This window comes from Drosophila navojoa, chromosome X (assembly GCF_054131105.1).
Source record: "Drosophila navojoa isolate 15081-1374.11 chromosome X, UAZ_NAV_1.0, whole genome shotgun sequence".
NCBI lineage: Eukaryota > Metazoa > Arthropoda > Insecta > Diptera > Drosophilidae > Drosophila > Drosophila navojoa.
Genome location: NC_142895.1, coordinates 16,861,922 through 16,872,688, shown reverse-complemented (window position 1 = coordinate 16,872,688; position 10,767 = coordinate 16,861,922). Strand labels below are relative to the sequence as shown.

General features: G+C 42.4%; 1 protein-coding gene across 1 annotated transcript; it reads right to left on the bottom strand.

The window, feature by feature from the left end:
• Positions 1–9,060: 9,060 nt before the first annotated feature.
• On the bottom strand, positions 9,061–9,910 carry LOC108655860 (lysM and putative peptidoglycan-binding domain-containing protein 1). The gene has a single exon (XM_018107685.3). It carries the CDS (start codon positions 9,864–9,866, stop codon positions 9,471–9,473), a length of 396 nt encoding a protein of 131 aa, XP_017963174.1. The 5' UTR covers positions 9,867–9,910; the 3' UTR covers positions 9,061–9,470.
• Between the last annotated feature and the right edge of the window lie 857 nt (positions 9,911–10,767).

The following is a 10,767-nucleotide window of genomic DNA, read 5'->3' as shown; positions in this document are numbered from 1 at the left end:
TAACAGTTCGGCCATTACTAGAGTATAACAGTATAATGCTTTGACTATTTGCTCCCATTCATAATTGGCCTTATCCACTTCGACTTGGCAGGCGGCGCACTCCAATTAATTAATCAATTAAGCTTATTTGCTGGCAAACTTAAGGAATGCCCATCCAAGGACTGCTGAAGTCGAGTCGCGTCGAGTCGAGGCGAGTCGATTCGGGTCGAGCTGGGTCGAGTCCCAGTATCCCCGAGTATGTTTGGCTCCGGCAACAGGTCAAAAGTTTTTAGCCAACTATCAAAGTCTGGCCCGAGACACAGACCGAGACACACAGGGCACTTAGTTAGCTAGTTAGCGCTGATGTTGTTTTTGCTTCTTCTTTTCACATTTTGTTTTTTTTTTTTTTTTTTTTTTTTGCGCTGTGCAAAGTTTTAATAAACTCGCAAGCGACAATATTTTGCGGTCGCCCCGAACTGCAGATAATAATTTGATTTTATGTGGCGCGTACGCGACTCGAGAGCAATTTGTTATATTTACAAAAGAAAGTGAACTTTAGCTTGAACTTAAAGTTAGCGCCAAAGTTGAGGCCGGCCGAGGGCAGCGAACTTGGCTATGAATGGAATGAATGGAGGGTTCGCACTGGACAGCAGATAACGTGGGTCTCACTCACTCTCTGTGTGTGTGTGTGTATACATATATTATGTTCAGATGTAGCTGGAGCTGGAGCTAAGACTGAGATTAGGTGAGATGCAAACATAATCCAAAGACAAGTGAGTTAACTGCCTTGACCCAATTTAATTAAACATATGTATTCGTGTTTGTATGTGCCATGTTCGCACCCCGAAAGCTTAGATGAGATGAGAGCTGCGAAAGCCAACGGCCGCGGCCCAGTGTTTCAGTTGGCCAACTTCTTCGGAACGAGGGCACATGTCAAAGCTAATGACAATAACAGCTACAGGCTGATGAAGAAGATGAAGATGAAGAAGAAGAAGTGTTGCCATTGCTGATGTGAGCCTTCTGATTGCGTCTACTCCACATCTGCGTGCGTGTGTGCGTGTGTGTTTTAGCTGGGCCAACACAAACACAAACACACTCGAGCCACGTACACAGAACATTATTGTAGCCAAAGACAGCAGCGACAGCAGCCAACAATTAGTGTTGACAGACATTGCACTCGGGCAAAGCCCCAAAGGAATTTGAGGGCTCGTCGCACGCACACCAAATGCGCTGTAGTTGGGCGTGTGTGCGAGTGGGCGTGGCATTGGCTATATGCTCGTCGCCACAAATGGCCGGGCATGTAATGTGAGCCTTGCTATATGAGCCACCATGTGTGGGCGCTGCCGGAGCACAGTTAATTGCAATCAAATTTAAATATTGCCGCAGATCCGACTTGCTTCGAAAACTATGGCAACTGAGGAAAAGCCCCAAAGAGTTTTCGCCGGAATTAAGCTAATGAGCGAGTGAGTGATAAGATGTATCTAGTTTATGAAAAGAGAATCTCCAAACTTAATATAAATTAAATATGATTTTTACTTGATTAAATTTCGCTATCGTATAAATATGTATGAATAAAAAAATTTATTAATTCTATATATTAAATGAATTTTGTACATTAAAATTTAAATCTAACATTTTTATTTGAAAATTATGTATATTTATAATTAATATTCATATTTACATCTTTCTGCTTACAAATATTTTTCTGCTATGATTAATTAATAAATTCTTCATAATTCTGGCATCCATCATAATATAGTCGTATTTGAAAATATTCTAAAGCCTTCTAAATTTGATTGGCTTCAATGGTATACATGACAACGCGGTCTTAATATGAATAAATAAAATATAAATTTAAAAATTAAATAAGAAAAAATATATAAAAATGCAAATAAAAATAAATAAATAAATAACTAAGAAATATTTTTACTAAAATTCTTAAGGAAACATAATGAATTCAACATGCACTTTGACAGTCAGTTTGACAGTCAGTTTCACATTGAGTTCCAATTAGTCCGCATTTGGCTCGATATCTGACCGGCGCTTCCATAGGCATTGCACACAGCATTTAGCATTTAGCTGCAGGCCGTCAGCGATTTGATCTGGCCAGCCAACTGAGCGAGCCGTCAATGAGGAGGCGGCGAGCTGGCCAAACTGGATTCCGGCAAGAAATGGAGATGTCCAAGAAACGCCAGAGTCGGTCGGAGCTAAGCTCAGTTGGACAGCAGCAACAGACGAGGCTGTCACAATGTCTGCAGTTGACCAGATGTTGTTGCTGTTGGCTTAGAATGTAATTGTGAGTGTATACGTGTGTGTGTGTGTGTGTGTGTGTGTGTGTGTTTGCATTGCAGCTGCTTAGGAGTTGAGCTTGTGTATTGAGTGTAGGTAGAGCGCAGCGAAAGCCGCAGCAGCAACGACAGACTCTGGCTGGCTAATGAGGCGGTGGGACAACAATAAGCGCAGCCATAAAAGCAACTGCAGCAACAGCAACAACAGCAACAACAGCAGTAACAGCAAACAGTTATGTCTAGCCGAAGGACATTTGGCAGCCAGGCTTTCAGCATGGCCATTGCGCATAAACGTAAACGTTTTGGCTAATTTGTGCGTGTGTGCGGAGAGCATTAATGAAGTGACAATGACAACGTGAGTGCATGTGTGTGTGTGTGTGTGTGAGTGTGCAGTTGAAGTAAAGGCAAAGTGCAATGAAGTGTTGCATACTTTTGGGCGGCGTCAATTTGCAATTGAAAAGAATGGCAATGGCAGCACGCAGCTAGCCGTAACTCATAGCTCATATATGTCACACACACATACACACACAGGCACAGAGGGACAATTTAGGCGGGTGTGCTCATGTGGCATGCCTTTAAAACAAAGTGGCACAAAAATGGCATTACACAAAAAAGGATTTATTTAGTTTATTTGCTGTATATCAGCAGCCATAACTGTCAAGTGTTTGTTGTTCTTTGTCTGGCTGGCTGTCTCACTCTCTCTGTGTAAGTGTGTGTGTGTGTGTGTGTGAAGTTGAGCTACTGTTACTGCTGCTGCTGCTGCTGCTAAAGCCTGAACTAGAGCTTTGCTGCATGATGGCCATCATCATCAATCATTTTGATTTGCGCTAAAAACTATGCTATGCTATGCTTTGCTCAGCTCTGCTCAGCTATGCAGCGTTGCATTGCCAAATACAACAACAAATGCAAACAAACACACACACTCTCATAGCGGAACAATAAAGTTCAGCTACAGCAACAGCAACAACAACGAACATGTGAAATGACAACAACAATTCATGTCGACAAGTTGCGTTTGCATTTTGTTGTTGCTGTTTTGTTTTTGTTTTGTCATACCCTGTGCAAAGAGGGTGGCCAAATTCACTAAGGCCATTTGCAACGCCTTGAAGAATGCTCTCAGAGAAAAATTTGTCATCTGTGATGAGTTGACTTTCGTCAAAAGCCTCTACAAAGTATGTTGCCAAGAGGAAACAGAAAGGGAATTGAATGAGATTACTTTAAATAAACAAAAAACTATATTTATTTACATACTCAATGCCAACGACATTCTTTCATATTATATTACATTTGCTTTAGCTAAAATATGAAATAAATTCCGATTTGTCATACCTCTTCAAAGATTTGTCTTACCACTTCCCAGGGTATCTGCTTGTCTTGCATACTCCGCTGAGCTCTGCATATTTGGTTGCTTTTTTAGATTTGATGCATTTAGTAAGTACTTTCTGGTCCTTTGTTTTGTTTGCGAGCAGCAAATGCATTCGAATGCGAACACACATAATGTCCGTACCACAGTGGGCGCTGCAAGTATGCATACACTATGCATGCATTAGTTTTAGCTGCTCGAGCAGTTAATAGATAAGACTGCCAGCATGGCAGGGGGAGGGACACAGTCGCCCAGTCGCCCAGTCGCCTAGTCGACTAGGGATAAAATATTTTAACGGCTCGCTCGTAAAGCTGCTTGTCAAATATTTTTACAGCATTTTAAACACAGTTGCCAAAAGCAGGCGACAATGCACATAGACACATTTATATACAGAGAGGCATATATGTATATAGACACATATGTATATATATATACATATATGTGGGCACATAATGAAATTTTAATTAAGACCAAGCAACAGCAGAAGGCGCTTGAGTTGCGCGTCTTTTAATTCAATTTATAATTACTTACATGCAGCAGGAGCAGCAGGAGCAGTAGCAGCAGCAGCAGCAGCAACAGCAGTGGCAACTCGAGTTGCTATAAATAAGTAATATTGCCACTGCCAATGCATCACAAACCATTGCACTAGTGTTGGCGGTCGGTGGTGCGGTGGCTGTGGTGCCACACCACCCGGCGTCCCGGCGTATCAATTAAGTTAAGAAACATTTGCGCAATTGCTGCCCAGCCAAGTGTGCTGCATGAAATGCTGAAATGAAGACAGCCGTCAGCCGGCAGCGAGAAGTATGAATGAATTATTAAAGATGCGCAGGAATATTAACTCCAGCTTCAGTTGAGTATTACATACCTGAAGTGCGAGACAAATTGTTGCTATACTTTCATTTATTGCACTCAATTTGTTGCATCTTGTTGTCCAACTGTCGAGTGGACCTGCAAGTAGAGCTGTGAAAGCAATTGATAGCATTGATCGAGACAAGCGAGAGATCGACGAACATTACTGATGCTGAAGAGGACTGAAAGAGAGGAATATGGAAGACATCATATTAAAAGTGATTAAGGTTTTAGCAGTGGTTTCCTAGGGGAGAGAGGGAAAGAGTGGAAGTGAGAGAGAAATTGTGCCCAGGAGAGAGATATATGGAAGAAATTATATCATAAGTGATCAAGACTTAACAGAGGTTTCTTAGATAAGAGGGAGGGAGTGAAAGAGATGGATATGGAAGTTTTTAGGGGGCTTCTTGGGAGAGTGAGAGAGAGAGACAGAGAGAGCGACAGAGAGAGATAGAGAGTGAAGGACAAAGAGAGATGGAAGAAATTATTTTATAAGTTATTTAGGCTATGCTATTAGAATTTTTTTAGGTTAGGCCGCTTAAGATTAAAAGCGTCTCATAACAACTCATCTCTTCTCACTCTTGTGATCACTGAATCTGAATTCCCTAAATTTACACATAGGAGGTAGTCTCTTATAACACAACCCATATATATAATATAATAATATATATATAATTTATATAAATACATATATTAAACAAATATCGAACCTGCCATAATCCTATCAAAACCCCTACACAACATTAACCGTAACTCCAATAATTCATATACAAATTCACGAGTCTCTTCGATTGCTTGCAGCCATCTAACAAATGCCTCAAGTGGGTCACTTTTAGCGCACATTACTTAGCTGCTAATTCCTAATATTTTCACATCTTATTCCTTCCGTCCAGCTGTCTCTCCGTTCGGCTGCTGTGCTGCTGCGCAAAGTTGGCTGTGTGGCAGCTTGCCAACCTTCATAAATCAAAAGGCTGACATAAAACCTTGAAATGTTCAATATGAATTCAGCCATGCTACAATCTATATATCTTTCTATCTATCCATATATCTTTCGGTCGCTCTCTTTCTCTGGCTCTCGCTCACTGTCTCCTGCCACGGGTCGCTTTGTGTCCCGAATTGCACTAATCTCATGGGAAGAGAGCGCGCTGCAGTTCGCCGTTAGCCTCCGGTTTTCGCTTTCGCTCGAAACTTTCTAATAATTTCTATTTGAAAGGCGGTCCAAAAGTTGTGCGTTGTGTGCAAAACTGTCATATTTCATAAGTCTCTCGGGTGAGGGGCCGTTCCCATCCAAATGCTGCCACATAAGACATAAAACGAGGGGGAAGGGGGAGGGGGGTAGGCAGAGGGGGCGACAGCGCAGTGAGGGCAGCGCCTGTCTGTGTATAATTACATGGTTCAACTGTCACGGCGGAAAACAAATAAATGAGTTTCACTTGCAAAACTTTTGGCAGTTACAGCGGCAGCTTGGCTTATGACTCCACAATATCGAATCCACATGCCACATGCCACATGCCGCACGCAGCAAATGCACTTTGTGGCCATCGATCGGCGAGGCAACAGCAGTAACAGTAGCAGTAGCAGTAACAGTGACAGTAACAGTAGCAGTAGCAGTAGCAGTAGCAGTGACAGTAGCAGTAACAGTAGCAGTAACAGTAGCAGTGACAGTAGCAGTAACAGTAGCAGTAACAGTAGCAGTAACAGTAGCAGTAACAGTAGCACTAACAGTAGCAGTAACAGCTCATGCATCATAAATCGATACGCATTCATTTTGATGCCCTTTGCGGCGTAAAGTTTTATGATGCAGAAATGTTGAAAACTTTGTTGCCTCATCTATGCAACATCCATATGTTGCTCACCCCCCACAGCCCAATTGAAGCATAGATAGACATAGGAGATTCGAGCTTGAAAATTCAAGCCAAACAATGCCAACGTGGCTCTGTGGCAACAAGTTACCGAGGCTGATTGTCAGAATCGATGCGAAATACCTGAGCGGTTGGCTGGTCGGAGTATTTGAAATTAATTCAGATTGCAATTCTTTGAATTATACGCATCACCAAACTATGATTTCTCATGAAATATTAATGCCGGCATGCGACATTTGATATTTTCCGCAGTCTGTTTCTATTTTCGTCTCTCTCGCACTCTCTCAATTTCACTTTCTCTCCTTCCCTCTATCGGCATCCGAATGGTAAGCGCAGTCAGGGCCAACTTCGTTATCATTGTCAACATGCCATTGAGTCGAGTCCGTCGAGTCCGTTGAGTCCGTGGAGTCCGTCTATGCCGTCGGCTCCGTCGGCTCCGTCGCTTCGCCCCCCCCCTAGTCCCTGGCATAATCAGAGCAATTCCAAAGTTGTGTCTGTCAAAAAGGCACAAAATGTGGCCATTCCATGGCCGTCGTCCGCCTGATGCTCAGCGTCGTTGCTCCACGCTGTCTGCGCCTCTCCCACACACGCACGCACACTTTTTTATTTATACTTTTTTTTTGTTTTGCCTGGCATATTCCGTATTCTCTTTCGTTTTTTTGGCACTTCCTTTTTGACACCGGCGTTCCGCTACGTTTCACGGCGCTGCCACCTGCCCCGCCACGTCTAATGCGGCCGTCCATCGGCTTCGGTGTCTATCAATGCCAGCGATTGTCCTGCTCCTGCTCCTGCTCCTACTCCTGCTGCTGCTGCTGCCAGCCGGAAAATGTGAATTTATCACACGAGCACGTACGCATATTTCTCGGCGTTGGCCTTTTTGCCGACGCCCCTTTTATTATTTTCGTTTTGCCTCTTTTGCGTTTTTCGTTTTGCGTTTTCGAAGCTGGCGACGGGATTGGAAAAGTGGCACGACTGCTTGCCCCAGCGCCAACGTCGTTATGCCCAAGTGCCACACACAGATTAGTTAATGTTCCACTTTGAATGTGTGTCGGGGTCGCCACTGGCCACTGGCCACGGCTCTACGCTTATCTCTGCTATTGCACGTGCCCGGAGAGCGCTCGATAGCGCGCTGGCACCTGAGCACGAGTTCCTGTGTCTATGTCTGTGTCTGCCACTCGATGTCGCGTGCAGCAGCAGCGCGCACTCGAATCGTGAATTTGAATGTCTTAATTGCATCCTGTTTGTGGCAAATTCACTTCTGCAACAATTAAAAGCCAATTTTGTAGCGCGTCGACAGCTGGCAACGCTCTGGGGTTTCTAATCAGCGCGCCGGGCGGTGCAGACACACACAAAGAGAGAGTACGAGCGAGAGAGAGAGAGAGAGAGAGAGAGAGAGAGGGTATACACTGAGAGTAGGGATAACAAGCAGTGGGCGGTCCTCCAAGGATCCCCAGGGACTGTCAATGGCTCTGCCTTCGCATTTCTTCTTTATTTCCGCTCTGCGACAAAAATTCCCAGACATTTGCTTAATGTGAAACGAAGCAGTTCGCTCGCTGTCCTCGCCGAACTTCAATTACTCTGCAAAGTTTATGGAATTTGAGTATATTGGGCGAATATATAAAGATGAATATAAATGGAATGTATTGCAGTTGTAATAGATGTGCAGCTGTGTCTAAGGAGGCTGTGCTTTGCATTGCTTGGCTGCGTACTGCAGGCACTGATATAGATATACATATATGTAGATGTATACATGTATATGTATATGTGAGGGACACAGTGTAGTTTATCTCAAGCTAATATCTGTGTAGTATAAAGATAAAAATAATTAAATACATATATATTTATAAATTATATACCATATAATTGGTAAATAAAATAAATCCAATGAAAATTATAGCAATAAATAGACTGTATAAAAAATTCAAATGGTTGTTATTTATTTTTTATTTTTATTTATTTATTTATTTTTTTTATATTTTTTTAATTTAATTATTTATTTATTTGCTTATTAATTTATTGATTTTTTATCTATTTATTCATTTATTATTATTATTTATTTATTTATATATTTATTTATTGATTTATTTATTTAATTATTTATTCATTTATGTATTTATTTATTTATATTATAATTTTTTTGCTATTTAATTATTCATTCATTTATTGTATTTATTTGTATTTATTTATTTGTATTGTATTTATTGTATTTATTTATTTATTGATTCATTTATTATATCAGCTCCAGTGTCCAGTGCTCAACTTTAAGTTAGTTTTAATATTATAATTCATAGCTCTAACATCTAATTAATTTATATAAAACCATTTTTGATTATGATTATTACTATTGCATTGCATTTATTACTATTCATATTATTAATTTATCAGTATTATTATTATTATTATTATTATTATTTATATTTATGTATTATGACAATATTAGACTATTATGACAGTATTAGACAATATTAGACTACTGAGCGCAATTTATATCCTCTTATGAGAACGACAAAGAGAGAGAGAGAGAGAGAAAGTATATCTGCATCTATATCTGCACTTCGCAAAGCTGCTCAATATTGAGCCCTGCAGAGCTACAACTCTGAGATCTGCAACTCATATACCCCGATTACTAATCATCATCCAATCTCACTCTCCACACAGGGCACTCATAACGAACCAACTGAGGCACATGTCTGCCTCTATACAAGTAATACTCCAATGACTGTTGCACAGAACACAATCAGATATATTTCTCTAAATTAAACAGCAAATTTGGATGCTCTAAAGAGTTTATGCTCCACTGCTAGAGTATGTGCCATCAGAGGAGCGCTGCTTTGTGCGGTGGCCCGCCGAAACTCACATCGTATTCGTCGAGACGCCGAGCTGAGAGCATAATGTAACGATAATTGAAATTCCGCCCACAATTTCGCTTGGCTGATAAGGCGCCGTGTGCCGTGTGCTCTTGCTAGCTCGTTGACTGGCAGCAGCAGCAGCAGCAGCAGTGACGGGAGCGGCGGCAGCGGCAGAGGCAGAGGCAACCCAGACAGGATGCTGTGCAGCAGGGAGCAGCTGCAGTTGTGGTCGCTAATTAAATTGTGTCGCCTCCCAAGATGCAGTCGCCCGATTGTGCACGCCTCACATGCAGCGCATGGTGATCAGCAGTGGATCGCAGTCGCTGGCAAAGTCATCCGTATTGGGCGCACTCTGGCGATAGTAGTGGGGCGGTATCTTGGAGAGTCTGTTGTAGTTGGGCCGGGTAACTAAGCCCGTGGCCCGTCTGCCGGACTCACTGAGCGCCTGGACCCTGATGTCCCTCGCCGGGTCGTACTGTTTGTCCATTGACGGCACCCAGATGTAGCAGCGCGTCTGCAGGATGTCCGGCCAGTACATGCGATTGGCCCGACAGATTCGACCCGTTGTCGTGCCGTACTTGAGGGCCAGGTGGGCCACAGTGTCGGTGCGGCACACCTGATGGCGTGTCCAGCCGCTCAGCTGCTGGCCGCACAAATTGGGCATCTGATCAGTGGGCATTATCGAAACACGAATTTCTACACAAAAAACATCACACGGAAAATGTAGCTCTATATATATATATATATATATACTTATATATATATATATATATACATATTTTTCCGTGTGATATATATATATATACATATATATATTTATATATATACATATGTGTGTGTGTGTGTAGACTACTTTGTGCTGTGCTGTGCATATGGCAGATATTATTCGGTAAGGCAGAGCCAACTCGATTCATTCGAGGAATTCGGCACGTCATTAAAATCACATACTCCAGTGCACGATTCAAATTCCCTTTTATGCTCCGATTGGCGCCTCATGCAAATCGCTTCACACCCAACTGGGGGCATAGTCGAGTCGTGGGCGGCCCACGCGGCGTATACGCAATCTGCGTTTGTGGCCAATGCCAACAAACCAGCGCACAATGTGACATTCGCTAATTGTGTTTGCATGCGTTTCTTTCCGAACTGTAGCTGGAATAATAATATGATTAATATCTATGACGGTGCTGTGGGTGGATATATTTCAGTATTTTCTCTCTAAGCCTCTTGCTCTTCCTTCTCTGCTAGCGATGGCACTATGGTCAACTATCGATGACTAGCTATAAGCCTATCGATACTTGGGCATATTCCTGTGCCCTCTAAATCACACCCTCTTAGCTACTCCAGTCTCTTATACCCCCTAACCTGCCTCGCAGCCAGAGCTGCATTAACTTGGAGCTAAAGTTCAGCCATTAATGACAACTTATATGCATACTTGCCAGCGCGGAGATAAGGAAATGTGCGCACGTTTACAAATTCAGTTTACACGTATTCTCATCAACCAAATACGCACCTTTATAGACGCGGGCGTCTGTGTGTGTTTGTGTGTGGCTCGAATGTGATGTCTTTATCGTTTCGCACCC

Coding starts and splice junctions, on each gene's coding strand:
- LOC108655860 (XM_018107685.3), bottom strand. CDS start 9,866: ATGCCCACTGATCAGATGCCCAATTTGTGCGGCCAGCAGCTGAGCGGC.